Source organism: Hermetia illucens, chromosome 6 (genome assembly GCF_905115235.1).
Source record: "Hermetia illucens chromosome 6, iHerIll2.2.curated.20191125, whole genome shotgun sequence".
Taxonomy (NCBI): Eukaryota; Metazoa; Arthropoda; class Insecta; order Diptera; family Stratiomyidae; genus Hermetia; species Hermetia illucens.
In genome coordinates this window covers 65,997,177-66,018,111 of record NC_051854.1, presented here as the reverse complement: position 1 = coordinate 66,018,111, position 20,935 = coordinate 65,997,177, and the positions used below count along the sequence as shown (strand labels likewise).

Below are 20,935 nucleotides of genomic sequence, written 5' to 3'. Positions count from 1 at the left end.
GCCGGAGGTTGACACAAAACCTTAAAAACGAACATATCAAGTTCCTGGTGCGACAACAAGAAGTTCAAACTGCGCTTGCCTCAATGGATTCGCAACCTTGCCTCACAACTTCGCAATATCCTTCTATTGTCGGCATCGATCCGCTAGATAGAAATACAGTCCATAATATTGCCATGCTGATGAAACAAGAAGAAAAGGCCAATGATTATCATCAGGAACAGGTTTATTAAATTGGAAGAGGAATGATGGATATGATACAAGATGCAATATGGTAGGAAAAATGAAATCAGGGGACTTTTCCAGGCTTCGACACAGAAAAATAAAGAAACAAAGGAATTTTCATGTCATAATACTTTCCAATTCAAAAATAAGATAAAAGCATAGACACATCACTAAGCTGAGGGTTAATATCGAGCAATATTTATTCGACGAATCTTCAAAACAAGTTTTCTAATTGCAACATTTGCTTTATTAACTTTTTTTCGTGTTTCTACAAAGTTGCATTTCGCGGCGGACAGTGTGGTGTAATATCTAAAAAGAAAATTGGATCGCAATATCTGCAGCTGCTTCAAGCTTTGGAGTTTTGCTGTTTCTTCTTTTTCATTTCAGCCCAATATCTTTCCACTTCGCCGCCCTCCCAGTTCAATGACGTTGTGAACACTCTGTTAAACGAAATGAAATGAAAACGAACCTTGGATTATTGAAACTTGTTCGACAAGAGATAATTAGACACGCATTCAACATTAGAGATACGCACGTTTCCTTAAGTTGTTTGAGCATTTCCTGTTCCTTCTTGTTGAGCCCATCCGCAAATGCTGCAAGGTTGGTATCCAATTGTTTTCTGGTACGCATGCCACTAAGAAAAGTCGACGGACCCTCCAGTGAAGTAAAATGGTACATAGCTAACTTGGCTAGATCAATGTTGGCATCTTTGCAAAGTGAAGCCGCCTTTTTACATAAATCTTTAACATCCTGCAGACCTGGATGCCATTCCTGTGGTCCATCATTGGTAAGCAAACCCAAACCGTGACCAGATGCGCATACTATACCTAAGTTTTGTTCGTCAAAGAATGGCAAGTATTCCGTGAATGATTTATCGAATAGTGTGTGCCTTGCGTAGCTGAGAACCATCTGCAAGTATAGCGATTTCAGTGAGGAAATTGTAAGCAGTGCGTAGAGAGAAAATTACGTCCAGGCGATTGGGTGCAGCTAAGATGAATTCCTTCAAAGTTTTCAATGGATAGCCGGTGACTCCAATGAATTTCGCTTTACCTTCTTTTACAATAGCTTCCACTTCAGGCAACGTTTCGTTGAGTACGATATCCAAATTAGGTGCGAACTCGATATCGTGAATCTGCCAAAAAAAATAGCAAAACGTACTAAGAAGCGAAGCTTATCACATTTCTGGATAAATACAAGTTCAGACCTCCCCACAGAGAGAGTGCATCCAACAATTACTAAATCCTGTTCCATAGGGAACGTTCACAGAGATAATCGCCTCAGAAGATCCAGAGGAAGAATGGGCGACAAAACCAACCTTCGTCGAGACAGAACAGATTTTCAATGTCTGGGAGAAAAATCACCCCGGAGACTGGCGCAAAGTATTACCTGCATAATTTAGACAAAAGGATATCAACTACATATCTTCGTTGTTAATTTCCTCCTAAATTCTGGCGGAGAATATCAAACAAAAGTGAGAAATGCAAGTTGTCCAAGCTATTGGAGAATATCAAGGCAGTTTCAGGGACGAAAAATCTGTCATTGGCCAGATATTAACAGTTAAGCAGATGTTTGTGGACCTTCAAGCCTACAATAGCATTGATTATGAAGCCTTTTATGCTACAAATTGTATTATAATTGTGGTCAAAAGAAGGTATAGGCTCCAGGGCGAAATGTGGATTGGTACCCACGGTGGAGCATAAAACCTGGGAAATGCCTGCTGAACCAACACCAACAGCTCTACTACCAAACCCTATCTCCACCTCCACGTGGTGATCGCTGGCAGCTCTTTCTTAACGAAAAGCTGCAGACCGAGAAGGATGAAAGCGAGTCTCCCGCGCCTAAAAACGGGACAAATTGTACCTACTGGTCCTCCAGGTTGCAATATAGGGCTGATGTAACAGCGTTACAGGAGATGCGTTGGACAGGGACTGGTTTTCTGGAGAAAAGTCATTACACCATATATTATAGTGGCCATCCAGTAAACCATGTACTCGGTTTCTTAGTGACACAAAAAATGAAACCTGCTTTTATCGGCTTTGAGGCAAATTTAAAAATAAAAACCTCATTAACGTTCACGCCCCTACAGTAGAGACTGCAGAGTCGGAGAAGGATACCTTCTACGAGGCAGCAGAACGCACCCTCGAAACCTGTCCCAGATATGATTTCAAAATTTCAACAGCCAAGTAGGGAAGGAGCCCGTATACAGGTGATACGTTGGCCCCCATAGCTTACATCAAAATACAAATGATAAACTGCATACCGAGTAATGCTGCATTCTCAAAGAACGCGGGCACGCGCGGAGACTTATCACGAACTCCGGCGAGCGGAGAAACGACTTCACGGAAAAAGGAAGGCTTACACACCTTGATGCTCATCCTGCTGAGACAAAGAGGGAAATCTGATCTCCGACAGGATGGGCATATTGGAGCGATGGATTGAGTATTTTGATGAACTGCTCAACAACCAGAATATCGGCGAGTTGGACGTCCCGCCAACTGAAGACGACAGACAAACACTGCCACAACCGAGTATAGAAGGAACAGTCCGTGCAATTCATCGGCTTAAAAATTATAAGTCGCCAGGAGCCGATGGAATTACAGCCGAATTGATTAAATATGGAGGCGACCAATTACACCAAGTGGTTCATCAACTTGTGCTCAAGGGTGTGGGATAGTGAATCAATGTCTGACGACTGGCAACGAGGCATTATTTCTTTCATACATCAAAAGGTGGATATTACGGAATGCGATAATTATAGAGGTATGACGTTGATGAGTACCGTCTGTAAGATATTCTCCGCTATCTTGCTAGGTCGGATAGCCCCATACGCCCAGAACATCATTGGCCCATACCAAAGAGGCTTCACTCTAGGCAAATCAGCAACAGATCAGATTTTCTCTCTGCGGCAAGCGATGGAAAAACTGCTGGAATATGGACATCAGGTGCACCATCTATTCATCGACTTTAAAGCCGCCTATGATCTTGGGCTGCACATCAATGAAGGCAAGGCAAAGTATATGGTGGCAACGTCAGCACCAAAAACCAATCTACCAACAACATCAAATCGCACTGGTCAAACGCGAAGAATAAAGATAGGAGACTACAAATATTTGAGACCGTTGAAAATTTCTCCTATCTAAGGTCGAAAATCACAACCGATAACAGCTACGATTATGAAATCCGCGCACGGTAGTTGTCAGTCAACCGAGCCTATTTCAGCTTGTAAAAACTGTCTCGCTCGAAACGTCTCATCATAGGGTCAATTCCTCGGATACTTGGGTTCTTAGCAAGAAAAATTGCGAACTCTTGGCCGCGTTCGAGAGAAGAATCCTCCGGAGAATTAATATGGACGATTCCGTAGCCTTCATAACGACGAAATCTATGAGCGATATCATGACCGTCAGGTTGTGGATAAAATCCGGCTCAATAGGTTACGGTGGGAGGGTCACTTAATCCGTATGGATGAGGATAATCCACCCCGTTATCATACCTGGGACAGGCTTCGTTCTACTGCCTCGTAGAAGTTATGTTTCTCTGCAACCTTCTCTATAGGTGCGTGAGTATTAATGGGGCTTATATTTTTAAATTTGCCTTGCGGCTTATATTTCTAAATTTGCAAACGCATAGTCGTAGAAAAATCATGTCGCTCTTTATTGCATCGAAGATGGATCGAGTGTTTCCTAAAATATAATTTGTACACATGATTTTGTACCAGTACTACTTCATCACTGACAACAACACAATCCGAGCAATCATCAAGGGTTGTATACGATTTGAGGTCATTGAGAAAGCTAGTGATCGAGAATCAATGAGACGGAACCAGTGGCATCAGCGACACCATATCTTACTACAGGCAAAAATTTCAGGACGATGGCTAGGACGAATTTCCAAAAGCGGTGCGTGGTTGAGATTCTAGACATGCTCGTACAGAAACTTTGGAGATTAGTTAGGGAATTCCAACTCAGCTCTTGGTAAGATTAGGTATAGAATCTCGGAAACCATTACGACTTACCTAAAATGCAAAAAAAGGAAGGATCAAAACGTTTTACTCTCCATTGCGATCTAAAGAACAAGATACTGAAGATCCTAAGCACGAGATACCATTCTTTTTCCATCAAAGTTCAAAAAATCAATTAGAGAAGACACTGTGGAAGGAACCGTTCTACATCAGCCAGCTACTACATTAATTGCAACGTTATTTAGTATCCATCAGCTTCTTCCCCATGACAAGGAAGCAAAGATAACTAGAAATTCACAATCGAAATTAGAACTAGACAGTCGTAATGCGTAGCTTTCATCAAAGTAGGGGTCTATCGCAACCACAAAAGCCAGAGGGGAAGGATAAACCAGTCAAAAGATCAACTGCCAACCTTTGGTATACAGAAGAGGCCTGAACGCTCGAAGCTGCGGCTCTCCCAGGTCCTTAAGCTTAAGCCTAACCTCTTGATAAGTAGAATGGTTATTTACCAGTACCATTTTGTTTCTTTGTTATATTATTATTTTTACCTGAATAACGTCGACATAGTCCAATCCTAGGAGTTTCAAACTTTTCTCAACACTTTCCCTTGTCTTTTTGGCAGAGAAATCGAACATATTTTTTGGTTCGAGTTCGTATCTTCCGATCTTTGTTGCAATATAATAAGCTTCACGAGGAATGCCCTTCAATGCTTTTCCATAGATTTCCTCCGACTTTCCTTGACCATAAAAGGGGGCGGTATCCAAGTAATTGATCCCAGATTTGAGAGCTTGTCTAATTGTAGCGATAGCTTCCTTTTCGTCAATGTCCCTGGAAATTTGTAAAAGGGGGAAATATAAAAAATGATCTGAGTGTAATTATGCGGTGGTTCCAACGATTAATTATCTGAAATAATAAAAAACTTGTTGTTTCTTTTTCGTTGGTGTAGATATTTATTCTTGCAAATACCGATATTTCGGGAACCATCTAGAGACTTATTAGCACTGATGAAGGGAAACAATAAATCTCTACACCAACGAAAAAGAAAAAACAATTTTTTTTATTATTTCACATAAAAAATGAGTCCAGTAAAGGATTTGTAGGCATTGTGGGAAATGCTTTTTAGATAAGCCTGTTTTCGATGTCATGTTAAAAATAAGTATGTACATCGTGAAGTACAGATGTAAAATGGAAATAAAAACAAATGATTGTATCGAGCAGAACATCTCGCTAAATTATCGTTGCATCCTTTCTTGATACTTCATTTCGATTTCAGCTGTTTGAGTTACCCGCCAATCTCTTATGCTAGACAAATTCAGATGCTCGCTATCACAGCAAAGGAAGAGTGATCGATTGAGGTCGGAAAAATGTTTGTTTTTTAAATTTCCTTTGTGCAACAAGTCCCATTAACATTGAAGTTCTTCTTTTTATAAACAGAATTACGCAGGACACATAATAATTAACAAATAGGTAATAGAATAATAATACCACATAAAATAATTGTTCAATATTTGGAGATCAGCATTACAACAAGAACTAAAAGAAAATAAGAAATGAAAGCTCTTTTCTCGGTAGAAGCTTAAAATTTGAATTCTTTTTTGAAGTGAGTAACATAGTTCCCCGTTGAGTCTAAATGATAATGGACTGCGGATTATTCAATTAGCAGGGTCACACGAAATGGTTGTTGGAAGTACCCGGTTTGCGCGGAAACATACGTGGGCCTCTCCAGACGGGGCCACTTTCAACCAAATTGACCACGTGTTGATCGAACGCCGCCACCTCTCAGCCTTGATGAATGTCAGAACATATAGGATGGTGCTCCGAGCTCGAATAACAACACCACCCAGAATCTCCTCTCACAATCAGGTGGGAGTTAACACTGAAGCCATCCACAACACAGCCCTCCGCGACACCTACAAGAGGAAAATAGATGCCGCAATAACCGCAGCCAACAGAGGACCTGAAGATGAAGCATCAACAACTGATCTTCACAATCAACTGAAGAACGTTATCATGGATACAGCCACAAGCATAATTGGCCCCAGCCGCAAAAGGAGTCGGAACGGCTGGTTTGACGATGAATGTAAGCTAGCAACGGAATGGAAGTATGCCACATACCGAGTAATGTTGCATTTTCAAAGAACGCGGGCACGCGCACTTCGCGACTTCACAGACGGAAAAAGGAAGCCTGGGAGAACCAACAAGTCTGTGAACTAGAAAAGTACAGGGAGCAACCGCACCAGGCGCGCAAGTTTTACCAACAAGTCAGCAGGATGAAGCTTTATACACCTCGATGCTCATCCTGCCGAGACAAAGAGGGAAATCTGATTTCCGACAGAATGGGCATATTAGAGCGATGGGTTGAGTACTTTGATGAGCTACTGAACAACCAGAACATCGGCGAGTTGGAGGTCCCGCCAACTGAAGACGACGGACAAATACTGCCACCACCAAGTTTAGGAGAAACAGTCCGTGCAATTCATCAGCTAAAAAATCATAAGTCGCCAGGAGCCGATGGAATTACAGCCGAATTGATTAAATATGGAGGCGACCAGTTACACCAAGTGGTTCATCAACTTGTGCTCAAGGTATGGGACAGCGAATCAATGCCTGACGACTAGCAACGAGGCATTATCTGTCTCATACATAAAAGGGGAGATATAACACAGTGCAGCAATTATAGAGGTATCACGTTGCTGAGTACCATCTATAAGATATTCCCCACTATCTTGCTAGGTCGGATAGCCCCATACGCTCAGAACATCATTGGCCCATACCAAAGAGGCTTCACTCCAGGCAAATTAGCAACAGATCAGTTTCTCTCTCTGCGGCAAGCAATGGAAAAACTGTTGGAATATGGACAACAGTTGCACCATCTGTTCATCGACTTTAAAGCCGCCTATGATAGCATAGCCAGGGTAAAACTGTAGACGGCCATGAGAGAATTCGGTATCCCCACGAAATTAATAAGACTGACTAGGCTGACCTTGACCAATGTGCGAGGCCAGATAAAAGCAGCAGGATCACTCTCAAGACCATTCGACATCAACAACGATCTACGACAAGGGGATGCGCTATCATGCGTCCTCTTTAACCTGGCTCTCGAGAAAGTGATCCGTGATGCTGAGGTAAATGCAAGAGGTACGATCCTCTTCAAGTCCACCCAACTACTGGCCTATGCTGACGATATCTACATCATGGGAAGAACCATCCGAGACGTACAAACTGCCTTCATCCAGATCGAGCAGGCGGCGCGAGATCTTGGGCTGCACATCAATGAGGGCAAGACAAAATATATGGTGGCAACGTCAGCACCGAAGACGAATCAACCAACAACATCAAACCGCACTGATCAAACACGAAGAAGAATAAGGATAGGAGAATACAACTTTGAGACCGTTGACAATTTCTCCTATCTAGGATCGAAAATCACAACCGATAACAGCTACGATGATGAAATCCGCGTACGGTTGTTGTCAGCCAACAGAGCCTATTTCAGCTTACAAAGACTGTTCCGCTCGAAACGTCTCACCATAGGGTCAAAGCTCTTACTGTACAAGACAATGATCTTGCCAGTCCTCATGTATTCCTCGGAAACTTGGGTTCTTAGCAAGAAAAATTGCGAACTCTTGGCCGCGTTCGAGAGAAGAATCCTCCGAAGAATTTTTAGCCCCCTACATGAGGATGGACGATTCCGTAGCCTACACAATGAAGAAATCTATGAGCGATACCGTCCGGTTGTGGATAAAATCCGGCTCAATAGGTTACGGTGGGCGGGTCACTTAATCCGTATGGATGAACATGATCCCACCCGGAAAGTCTATAAGGGCAATATCTATGGTAGAAAAAGAAGACGAAGCAGACTCTGCCTAAGATGGAGCGATGGCGTAGGTCAGGACGCCAGACAGCTTTTAGGGATATCGAATTGGTGGACCTCGGCGCAAAACCGGGATGTCTGGAGTTCCTTATTAAGGCAGGCCTAGACCGGATACCGGTTGTTGTGCCGTTGATGATGATATGGATGCTTTTCCAAGACCTATTGTTCAGAATCCTTTTTCCTTTCCTTTTTCAAAATATTACTCTGTGACTCTACCCCTTAGTCTTCACTTTCTTAGGAAAGACGAATTATCTTGACTATTATAAAAGAATAACCGAGGTAATCTTTTCTCGTAACATACATTCCGAGTAGTACTTTAGCTCGAATGAAAAAGTAGAAATTTTGACCGATCCATAGATCGCCTCAACACATAAGCGCGCAGTTTGTGAAATTTACCGAAAAGGTGGTCGAACAGTTATGGCAATTTGTGCTTGTGCGAATACCTTGCCAAATTATCATCCAGTCTGTTCTCTACAGCAATTCGGGTTGCTTTTTGTATGGAAACTATGGATATTATTTCAACCAGAGTACAGAGATTTGAAATGGAAATATCATGACTACACTACACAAGAACTGAAAATGTAAAACATAACTGTGGAAAAGATGGGAAAATATGTATACGTAACGCGGAAAATACCGCATTTAAATAAATTACATCTGTCAACTCGAGAAAACAAAAACTGGCAATTGTCAACACTCCTGGGGAGACAGCGAAGCAGCTTTCCAATGGCGGGAATATAAAAATCAAGTGCGCGAAATATTCCTTAATATTGCCTTGTTGACGAGGGGATCTCTACTAAAAAATTCTCAGTAGCAGCAATGCACTGGTGGGGGGAGCGTGCATTCCTTTCAGAGTGACGAACAACTCGTCTCAATGCCCTGACATCCGGCGAATAAGTAAGCCACAAATCCCGGGAGCGCTTTATCGCAACAGTTTACCATGCCCCAGCGTCTAAAAGGAACGTTCGTCACAAGAAGAAGGCGGCTATGTACTCAGGATTACTAGTTTACAGAGGAACTGTCTTAAATTTTTTAATAATATGAGGGAGTCCTGAGTTCGCCATCCACTTGATAACCGCAAAATTCAAAAAAATAGACGACTTGCGATTTCGTCCAAGGCAGAGGCAAGTCATCAGACGCTGCAGCGTTTGATAGGTAGTTTCTAACATGAATATGATTCATACCCATGGCGTGTTTAGAATTATATATAAGGTACAAACAACACCCAGTAACTATTTCGGTCACGCTGCTCACAGGGCAAAGGCGACGTCTGATAAGTTGCCTCTGCCCTAGACGAAACCGCAATTTTTTGGAACTACCTTAGCCTTTGACAAGTCAGTCACAGGCAATAGAACCCTGTTGTCTTAGTATGTTAGACATAGCAGGGATGCTGCTCCAGAAACTCATCAAATTAGAGATCGATTCTCGGTCTCTATTGCACCTGGCCGGATACGCGGATAATGCTACGGCACTAACCCCCGCTGCGCTGCTACGGTGAGTCACTAGGTAGATAGATAAATAGAAAAGCGAAATGGTCATCCAAACCAGAAAGAAGATTACCACAAATGTTTAAAAAAAAATTGTGGAAATTATGGTCCAATCAAAACTGCTGAAATGCCTCGTCATGATGACTTTAAAAATTAGTCCTTACGAGCAGATTTGAAGAGCTACTCAGTGCGCCCTTTACTACAAATTTGAAGTGTGAACAAGAGTCCTCAGTAAAGAAATGCGCAGCAAAGCATTTCACGCAGGTACTTCTTAAGTGAAGAGGAGCAGCCCCTACCTGGATGTTTCGGTGGCTAATCATTTCATTCGCTTCCCTGACCAGCATAATAATAAATACCTTTTTATTACGGCGCACTCCACGCTGAACTTCTGAATCGCTGATGTCAGCCCCCCTTTTGTTATGCACATCCAGAAAACAGCATTTAAATCTGCTGCTCATCGCATGAGGTCAACCTGGCAACCTTATGGCAATGACGAGACGGTTACATTCAAATCACCCATCACGATCACAATGCCACCTTTAGGAACTCTTTCCTGATCTACATTTAATTGCTTATGGAAAGCCTCTTTCTCTAGCTTGTATACGCAAAGGAGTCACTATCACTATCACTCTCTCGTAAAAGTACTATTAAGAAGGTCTTCGTACTTTCTGAAACGCCTGGGTATTAGACAACCATTCAGACTGAAGTGACCCTTCTTCTTTGCCAAACCTTGCTTTGAGGTCGCCTTTGGCGGAATTAGGGTCGGCTGTTAGCGGATAAGTCTCCTAACCGTTTTGTTACTGTTAACGAAAGTAATGGAAACGTAAAATTGGTCTCTCGCAACGCAATCCAATACCAAAGCGTAATTGTTAAGGTTTTATATAAACTGTGAACGCACACACATACAGTGAGTTTCATCCTTTTTACAACGAATTTAAGGGGGGGGGGATCCCCATACATCCAAAAGGGGGTGTACATTTTTTTTTCATCAAATATAGTCATGTGGGGTATCAAATTAAAGGTCTCGGTTAGTACTTTTCGAAGTTTGGACATTTGTTGGAAAGGTGGGGAGTGCGGGGGGTTGAAAGTGATTATTCCTTTAAGGGGGCCACTCTCAGAAACTAACCGAACAAAAAATCTGAAAAGAAACAGGAGGCTGCCTAGGCTTCGAAATACCCGCCATACCGATACCTGTTCAAATAAAGTTAATAATAGTACATTACCATATTTTTTAGTAACTGACAGGCCAGTGCATAGGCCACAATAATGGTGTAAATCCTACTATTATTAACAAAATGATGATGGATCAGATGTGCTTTTTCTGTATAAATTTACTGCTGGCTAGAGCACCATACAATGTTAATATTATAATACGTACAATTACTTGCATTGTTTGGCATGCTAATGTCGTGAGGCCGATAATGGAACGTTGAGCAATACTTTCTTGAAGAGGAATAGCTGAATAACTTTTTGCCGCATAGAAAAAACTGACAGCGATCAGGAAATGTTAGGAATGAAATTTCCTCGGAACCATGTTCTTTAGGCTTCTGTAAAATAAATGAAGAGGTTATTTGTGAGATGATCAGTCCTGTCTTTCTATTTCCATTTATTACGAGATATCATTAAATATAGTAGAAAGCACGGACGTCACTACATTTTAGCAAAAAAATTAAGTAACAGAGATACTAAAAGAAAGCAGATGATTTTTGTTCAGGGCAGTCAGCACTGTTATAGTTACTTTTCCCCCTTCATGTTCAATGAGAATGTGCTTCAGTTTCATTATCATCACATTTAATATTTTTTAATAGATAAAAGTGTTGAATGTTATCAGGAATTACATAAATCATGAAAGCTGGAAGCAGTCAATCAAGTTTAACACAATTTTTCGAACTATCAATTTCTTGGAAAGATTCTTAACCACAAACTTGACTTGCTATTGAATAATAAGACCTAAACCCATGTACATACAGTGCCAGAAAAAAGTATTCGCCCTTCATCCCAAAGTTAGAAAAAAGGTATAGCATTGCAGGGGTATTAGGATTCCTAATTACCTTTTTACTCAAAAACAATTCGCTATGTACAGGGTGCGGCAGCACAACTTCCTTTTTTCAAAACTCAATAAAAACTATTGTATGCATCGGAAAATATTTATTTATTTTTTATAATGTAGGTACATGTCTAAAGTTTTTATTTACATTGTTTTGAAGATCAAATCTGTTAGGTGACGTCCCCCATTCTCCATACATTGCGTAAACCGATTTCTGGCGTTTGTCATGACTCTTTTTAGCATAGCAGGTGTTATGTTGGCAATTTCTTCTTGGATGTTGGTCTTCAAATCTTGTAGGGTTCTTGGACGGTTCACATAAACACGGGATTTCAAAAAACCCCATAGAAAAAAATCACAAGGGGACAGATCGGGAGAGCATGCCGGCCATTCCAAATCGCCTCTAATTGAGATAAGGCGCTCTGGAAAGTGTTTCCTTAAAACAGCCATCGATGCTCTTGAAGTGTGTGCTGTTGCGCCGTCTTGTTGGAACCAAGTGTCCCCCAAATCCAAATTTACTAGCTGTGGGAAAAAATTCTGTAGCAATTTTACATACCGGTCCGAATTCACTGTCACTGTAACCTCATTTTCCTCAAAAAACCAGGGACCAATAATTCCAGCTGAGGAAATTGCACACCACACTGTGACTTTGGGTGAATGCAAAGGCTTTTGATGCAATTCTCGAGGGTTGGTGTCAGCCCAGTAGCGCATGTTTTGTTTGTTAACCGACCCACACAAATGAAAATGGGCTTCATCGCTAAAAAAACAATAGCACCCTCGGGAACGACATCAAGAAGAAGCTCACACGCGTTCATCCGAGATGAAGTCACGTTCTGAAAGTTCCTGCACTATCGCCATCTTATAGGGATGAAAATGAAGATCATCACGAAGAATTCTTCTCACAGAACGATCGGATAGTCCCAGGGCAGATGCGTGTTTGCGCGCAGAACGCCGTGCCGATCACAACATTGACGCTCTCACTGCTTCAATGTTCTCTTGTGATCTAACGGGCCGAGGGACTCCAGTTCTTCCTTTTGTCGCACTTGCAGTTTGTCTGAATGTAGTGACCCATGTAACAATTGATTTGCGGTCTGGGACGGGAACCAACGGGGCTAAATTAAAGGCGATTCCGAAATGCACGCTGTGTTGCAATAACCGAACATCCGCTTGAAAAGTAAACCTCAACGGCAAAGGCACGCTCCTCACTATTCCAACGCATTATGGCGACTGAAGCGTGTCGGGATAAAACTTTACAGTATCCCCTCTTGAACGAGACCACTAGCGCTCCGCTATGACATCAACTAACTGAGTGGCGCGCATTTTAAAAAAGGAAGTTATGCTGCCGCACCCTGTATATGCATACCACAAATAATATAAGTTACAGAATAGAACAGTAAAACAACGTGAAAACAAAGTAAATGTTTCATTTATTGCATACATTGACGACAAAAAGGTTTGGCTATTAAAAAGATTTACAACTATAATTGTAAATTTAGTACTTTGTGTGACGACCCTTAGCTTTGATTAAGTGTTGTAAACAATTGGGCATCGAGTGTACTAGTTTCTAAAGTTTTTTGTTTTACACAAAACCTTATTTACACAAACCTTGTTTTACGCAAAACATTATTAAAATCGGTACACTGTCTGTCTGTTTTTCTTTTGTATAGATGGAGGTGGAGATCTTACAAAGACACTGCCGTGCCAGGTTGCAGCAGTGTGTGGGATTCTCGCCCACTAAAACCACCCCCACTTTCTTCCTCTTCCTTCCCCGCGGAACTGCCACAAATCATTACTTCGCGGAGTGGACTGCGCTTTAAACGACCAGACCTTCCGTTTTTCGTGTCCTCCTTGCGCGCTCCGCTTTTGCAAGTTCCTCCTGTATAGTTTTTATTGCGGAGTTCACCGTACACCAGTTTCCCTCCGACTTCAGTATTTCCTCTCCCCGGCTTCTCGTCGCTCAGTAAAACGGAGGACAGTGGAACATAACATACTCCGGATCCTCAGGTGTACAACCACATTCAGGACAAAAGGGAGAATCATCCAGCTTGAATTGGTCCAGGTACTTCCTGTAACCATCATGATCATGATTGCGTCAGATGGTAGTTATTCTCGCCGTGCCTCGCCACTCCGCGATACGGCGAATCAAAGTGCAGGTCCAACGACCCCTCTGCGAATCATCCCACCGTTGGTGCCACTTTTCCAGCGACTCCTGCCTTGCCGCCTTTCGGTATTCTGCATCCTTTTCAGGTGAATTCATTTTTAAGGTTTTGTGTAAAACAAAACCTTATTAAAATCGATTCAATGTCTGTCTGTCTGTCTGTCACACGCATTTTTCTCCAAAACGGCTAAACCGATCCAAACGAAATTTGGTGGACAGATGGGAACTATGAAATCCCACGCATACAGCGAGTGGCATAAATTTAGGTGGAGTTTGAAGGGGGGCTCCCCATACATGCAAAGGGGGGATTCAAAAAATTTTTTCACCGGATATAGTTGTGTAGGGTATCAAATGAAAGGTCTCGATTTGTACTTTCCGAAACTGACATTAGTTTAGGCATAAATTGCAAACTGCGTGAGCAAGGAGTCAAAATGTACGCATTTGAAGTGAGACAGGACTCATTTTCGGAAACTACCCAACCTAAAAATCCGAAAAAAATCAGGGTGATGCGCCTAGATGAAGTCTAGGCCTCAAAGTATGTCCCATTCCGATATCTGCTCAAATAAACTTACTAATAGTATATTACTACTTTCTAGAAATTTACTGGAAAACTGCCCTTAAATTTATCCTAGGACTTCCGAATTTTGGACCAGCATGGGACAATATTTCGTATATATGTCCTAAATTTCATGGAAATCACGCAACTAACGCCAAAGTTATAGCAGTTCAAACTTAGCAATTTCGCGCGAGTTTACTGCTTCCAAAGCCATGCAAATCAGATGCTGACGTCATAATTACCCGGAATAATTGACATTCGCGTGGAATATTGAAGTCACATTTATGAAGAATCTATATATCTGCAGCCCTTTTTAAGGCTTTATGTAAAACACTTATGTGAAATCTAATCTTTGAGAGATGTCCCATTCCGGAATCTGCTCAAAAAATTTACTAATAGTATATTATAAACTTTTAGAAATAGACTAAAAAACTCCCCTTAAGTTCATCCTAAGTGTACTAAATTGCACCAACATAGAGGACAGCCTCGTGCATACACATGCCAGGTTTCATGAAAATCCAACTATTAGTGAGAAAGTTATAGCAGTTCAAACTTATCAATTTCGTGCTAATTAACAGCATCCTAAGCCATACAAATAAGATGCTGACGTCATAATTAACGAGAATAATTGAAATTCCAGTGAAATATTCAAATTCCATTCAAGAAGAATCTAATTCTCCCTAGCCCTTTTTTATATTTGATGTTGGTTAAATTGTGAGTGTGAAGCGTATGAAGTTGACTATTTCAATACAGGGCTTTCCATCAAATGATTTATTTAAATTACTTTCTAAAAAATAGATGCCAATAGAATTTTTAACTATGTGACACGGATTTGTCAGGCTCACCGCTCCCCACATCTTCTTCTTTTTCTTCAGCGTTCAGTTCACAAGCGAGGTCGGCTCGTCGTGATCGGTTTCGTCATTTAATTTTATCAAATGCCTGATCAGGATGTAATCGCGAGACCTTCAAATTCCCATCCAGTGTATCATGCGACCATTGTTTTGGTCGGCCTTTTGGTTGCTTACCATTGACTTCGATGTTCTGACCAATACTGGTTGTTGAATTCTCGTTAGCGTGAATTACGTGACCACACCATCGAAAACGCCTCTCTTGCAGTTTTTCCACGATCGGTGCAAATCCATATCGATCGCGGATATTCTCATTTCAGACGTAATCAAAACGTGTCACGCCACCAGTGCAATGCAACATCTTCGTCCCCATTACCACAGGACGCCGTTCATTGTCCTTTATAGTCAACACTCAAACTATAGAGAGCGACAGACGGACGACATTGCAGTAAATTTTAGATTTGAGACGTGCGCTGATACATCGATCACAAAGAACAGCAGTTGCGGAATGTCACTTCATCCAGGTGGCGTTAATGCTTGAAACATTTCATTACGCAGCTCTACATTGGCTGGTAGCATTGACTCGAGATATTTAAATCGCTCAGTTCTTTCAATGGCAGTAATCTTCTTCTTTCTTCGTTTTCTTCAGCCTTTATTCCGTTCACAAGCGGGGTCGGCTCGTCGTGATCGACTTCGCCATTTGGCTCTATCGAATGCCTAATCTGGGTGCAATCTCGAGGCTTTCAAATCCCCATCCAGCGTATCAAGCCACCGTTGCTTAGGTCTGCCTTTTGGTCGTTTACCATCGACTTCGATGTTCAGACCAATCTTTGCAAGTGAATTCCCGTTTGCACGAATTGCATGACCATACCATCGAAGACGCCTCTCTCGCAACTTTTCCACTATCGGTGCAACCCCATAACGATCGCGGATATCCTCATTTCGGATGTAATCTAAACGTGTGACGCCACTAGTCCAACGTAGCATCTTCGTCTCCATTACCGCAAGACGCCGTTCATTGTCTTTTATGGTCGGCCAACACTCAGAACCATAGAGAGCGACTGGACGGACGACATTGCGGTAAATTTTAGATTTGAGACGTTCGTTGATACGTCGATCACAAAGGACACCAGTTGTGGAACGCCACTTCATCCAGGTTGCGTTAATGCGTGAAGCAATTTCATAACGCAGAACTACGTTATGTTCCTCACATAGGGAAACACAAAACCTTTTATACCTGAAGCGTCAAGCTTCCGGTTTCCCGACTGGTGCTTTTCTCATACAGGCAGCGTGCCTCACTTGCCAGAATGTCTATCGGGATCATTCCCGTAATAACACACGTTACGTCGCCTGATATTGTTCTGAAGGCGCGCGTCACTAAGTGGTAAGTCATATTTACCCTCCTGCGATTACTCTCACACGCTAGTGCTTGCTCGCAAACTGGTGCCGCGTATAATAGTGTGAAGCAAAGCATTCTGACCACAAGTAATCTGCGACTGTATCTTGGGCCTCCAATGTTAGGCATCATCTGTGCTAATGATACACTGGTATTTGCCGCTTTCTCACAAGCAGGTATTTGATAACCAGTTTCGAAGTGTTGATGTGACCACCAACACGAAAATTAACCGTATTCCTCTTCCTACGGTTGATAATCAAGACCGCCTCTGTCTTTTATTCCGCAAGGACCAGCTGAACCACCTCCAGCTACGTTTTTATGGCGCTAATGGTTTCGTTAGCGTACACTTCAACATCTTCAGGTTATTTCGCGACGACGATCACAACTAGATCATCTACGAAACCGATTATCGTAGCCTCCTTTCGCACGGGAAGGACAAGGACCCCATTATACATGCACAGGAGAGGACCCAAGACTGAGCCCTGTGGTACTCCTGCGCTGATGGTCTACTTCTTGGGTCCCTCATCCGTATCGTACCAAAATCCTCTCCGAAAGGTAACTTTCGTCAGTGAGCTTTTATCCACTCCTAACTAGCGGAATTGAACGCATTTGTCACGTCCAACGTCACCACGGCACAGCATTTATTAGACGACATCGCGTCTCCAGCCAGTTTCAAAACAACGTCTACAGCGTCGATCGTTGACTGGGCTTGTCGAAATTCAAATTTTCGCTCCGATAGTCCATCCTCATATTCAATGATAGGGAGTAGTCTATTGTAGATGGCCCTTTCGAGCATCTTTCCTACCGCGTCGCTGAGGCAAATCGGGCGGTATGATGATGGATGTCCTGGGTGCTTATTCGGCTTTGGTGGAAAGGTAGGAACTGTGAACGCCCACGCATACTCTTTTTATGTCGAATTTAAGGGGGATCCCCATACATGGAAAAGGGGGAGGGGGGGGGGGGGGTTGTAATTTTTTTCCACCGAATATAGTCATGTTGAGTATCACATAAAAGGTCTCGGTTAGTACTTTTCGAAGCCGGTCGTAGTTTTGACATTTGTTGGAAAGGTGGAGAGTGCAGGGGGTCGAAAGTGATCATTTCTTTAACGACCCCATTCTCAGAAACTAGCAAAATTGAAAAATCTGGAAAAAATCAAGAGGCCGCCACTATATGATGCCAAGTTTAGTAGAAATCACATTATTACTAACAAAGTTATAATAGGTGAAAGTTGTCTCTTCTTTGCAAATTCAAGACTATGAATATCAACATCACCCGAGCGTTGATACTCTCACATAATATATGCATATATTACGTGCTACGTACTAATGGGGCAAAGTACGCTCAAATCTTTAAGAAATACGCTAAACCTTGCATACCTGAAGCTCCCAGCTCCCGGTTTCCCGACTTGGTTAGTATATTCTGGAGAATTTTTCTCCCATTCTTCTGTAAGTGCAATTTTTAGCTGTATCTTATTGGATATTTCGTGTTGTCGAAAACGTTTTTCTGTAAATCACTCCATAAATGTTCTGTAGGATTGACGTTGGGGGACTGTAGTGGAGTAATTAGGGGATGAGAAATATTATACAAAACCCAGATTCGGACGTCCCAAGTTATATGCTTGGGATCGTTGTCATGTTGGAAATAATAATCATTCCCTAGTTTTTCAGCACTTACTTTTAAATTTTCCTTGAGAATATTACGATCAACAGTATTCTCCATATTTTGGCCAATAAAAGCAAACCAAACGATGCCATACACCCCGACACTAATACTCCACCATGATTTATTTTGCTTATAATATTTTTAAACTCTAATTCGATACGAGGCTTTCTCCAAACACGTATACGTCCATCGCATTGAAAAATGTTGTATTTGCTCTCCTCTGAGAATAAAACAGGGGTACAAAACTGTGTAATTTTCACTTGGTACTGCTTTGCAAACTGAAGTCTTTTCCTTTGACTCACTTTGTTAATGCATACCTTTTTCCTGCAAACGCGTGAAGTACAGGGTAGGCCATTTATTTTAGTTCAAGAAGATTTGTTCAAACTATTTTTTGAAAATGATATCTTTCAAATGCTGCTGCTGTTCTCCAATTAATTGAGGATTTTCGGTAGCTTAGAAGCGACAGTTTTGCTTATTTACGCCTCCATTTAACTGAAAATGGACCTCGTCTGACAAAATGATTTTTCGCCAAAAGTCTGGTTCATTGCGAACAATTTCGACGGTCCATTTGGCATGGGTTTAATTTTTGTGTCAATTGAATTTGGTACGGAAACAGTTTTAAGTCGATACGAATTATGCGCCTGAGTGTGGTTCTTGCAATGCCTAGCTCTTGGAAACGGTGATAACTTGATGTTCTCCGAGTCTCCTCGATACTGGCACGTACGGCTTTAATATTTTCATCGGAACGTCTTGTACCTTGTCTGGATGTGTGACTGGTATTGCTGAGACTACAGTGGTTAATAAATTTTGCGTATAAACGCTGCAAAGTGCTTCAAACGCGGTATGTCATTCATTAGTCAGTCTGACATTCCTGCCAAAAGTTACATGGTTGCCAGATGGGTCCCCATTAAGTGGCCTACCCTGTGTAATCAGCTCCACGCAGCATATTCCGGATTGTTCTAGGGCATAGTTTTTTAACAAAGTCTGTTTTCACACACCCTTTTAAGTTTGTTGATTTTATCATTGGCTCTATTTTGACATACTTTATCAATTTTTGTTTTTCATGAGGAGATAAACTGTACGGACGACCACTTCAGGAACCACTTTCCAAGCTTTGGGCATCTTAAAACCTATTAAAAACACACCATAGTTAATAGAAGTAAAGGTACAGTGTACTTCTATTAACTATGGTTTTAAACTTCCACGAAGATATATTACTATTTATTGCTCTTCCGCACTGGTTTCTTTCGCTTTACGGCCCATTTTCTTCAAATTTTTAATTGACAGCAGACGATATAAAATGTAGCCTCATATTTATTAAAGCTCGTTATGTGGGATTCCCCGAAAAATGTATCTTTTCTTTGCTGTACAGATCGAAAAGGATTATTTATTGCCTATGTTTGGGTGAGAGCGAATACTTTTTTCCGTTAATTTTTGCAATAAATGAAACATTTACCTTGTTTTCCTGTTGTGTTACTGTTCTATTCTCTAAATTAAATTATTTTTGGTATGCATATACTTACATAGCGAATTGTTTTTGAGTAAAACGGTATTTAGGAATTCTAATACCCTTACAATGCTGCACATTCTTTGTAATTTTGGGATGAAGAGCGAATACTTTTTTCCGGCGCTGTATTACATAAATTTTCAAAAAACTCGAGAATTAACTCTGCCAGAATATCCCCACGGGTACACAATCGGTTGCGAAAATGCGGTGCATTAGCGCCAGCTACCAATATCAACTTAGTAGATTAAGCTCATCGAAGTGGCAAAGCTTGAGTTATTAAAGATGAGATTATTTTCCGAATAATTCTAAAAACCCTGTAGATTTCCATTCCGGTTCATCCTAGATGCTAATACAGATAGGCCTTTTCAAAAATTTTATATGCTTATGGAAAATTACATACGATGAATAAATATAATAAATGGAGTTATTTTTTTCGTATACTAAAGCTTGCTAATTATAATCTGAGGTGTATAGTGCAAGCAAGCCGTTGCCAGAATCAGATACAATGAATGAGTTTTTTCTATGAAAGGGGGTTTTCCCCCGTACTTTTCCACGACATTATTGTGGAATTTATCAGAGCAGTAAATTCCTAACCGCCTATTAGGCTAGCGATAATTAATATGCCCCTAATTGACTAAAGTACTTAAGTATAAACTTCAGAAACTTAGTAAGTTACTTAAGATACAAACCCATAGAGATGACTGAAAGTACCGCCACCTAGCGATATCACAGATACTTCTAGACCAGTTTTTCCAAATGGGCGATATTCCATGCGCGCGCAGCTTTCCTCATCGTGGAAATCTTTGACAAATGTTTTTGGTAGCGGCATTTTTTTAACAATTTCACTTATCTAATGAGGAGCTGATAACTGAATGCCGCAACCACAAAAAATCTAGATTTCTATATTTACTTAGTATCGAAGCAAATCTAGTCAACCACCGCTTCGCGAACGGGCGCGGATTGAACAACCGGCGAAACTAGACTGAAGTACTTGGCGCACGTTTATTTCACATGAAAGATGGAAATAAAGCTGAAGCTTCACACACTTGACAATCTTGTTTATCAACATTTCATTGATTAATTTTTAGAAGACCAGAGAAAGAGAGTCACTCAATCGACAGGGTGACTTGTTAGTTCATACCAATGAACAAGATATTGTATTCATTATTTATTTTTAATTGTCTACAAATTTAAATTATTCACAAAATAAAGATTTTAGGTTT

At 41.3% G+C, this 20,935-nt stretch overlaps 1 protein-coding gene across 1 annotated transcript; it reads right to left on the bottom strand.

The window, feature by feature from the left end:
• Positions 1-446: 446 nt before the first annotated feature.
• On the bottom strand, positions 447-20,728 carry LOC119660373 (L-galactose dehydrogenase-like). The gene is made up of 5 exons (XM_038068890.1): positions 20,402-20,728; positions 4,729-5,008; positions 1,190-1,354; positions 758-1,131; positions 447-662 (listed from the first exon to the last, which is right to left on the bottom strand). Exons 1-5 carry the CDS (start codon positions 20,539-20,541, stop codon positions 569-571), a joined length of 1,053 nt encoding a protein of 350 aa, XP_037924818.1. The 5' UTR covers positions 20,542-20,728; the 3' UTR covers positions 447-568.
• Between the last annotated feature and the right edge of the window lie 207 nt (positions 20,729-20,935).

Coding starts and splice junctions, on each gene's coding strand:
- LOC119660373 (XM_038068890.1), bottom strand. CDS start 20,541: ATGCCGCTACCAAAAACATTTGTCAAAGATTTCCACGATGAGGAAAGC. Junction 1,132..1,189: donor CTGCACCCAATCGCCTGGAC/GTAATTTTCTCT, acceptor CTATACTTGCAG/ATGGTTCTCAGCTACGCAAG. Junction 663..757: donor CTCAAACAACTTAAGGAAAC/GTGCGTATCTCT, acceptor TTCGTTTAACAG/AGTGTTCACAACGTCATTGA.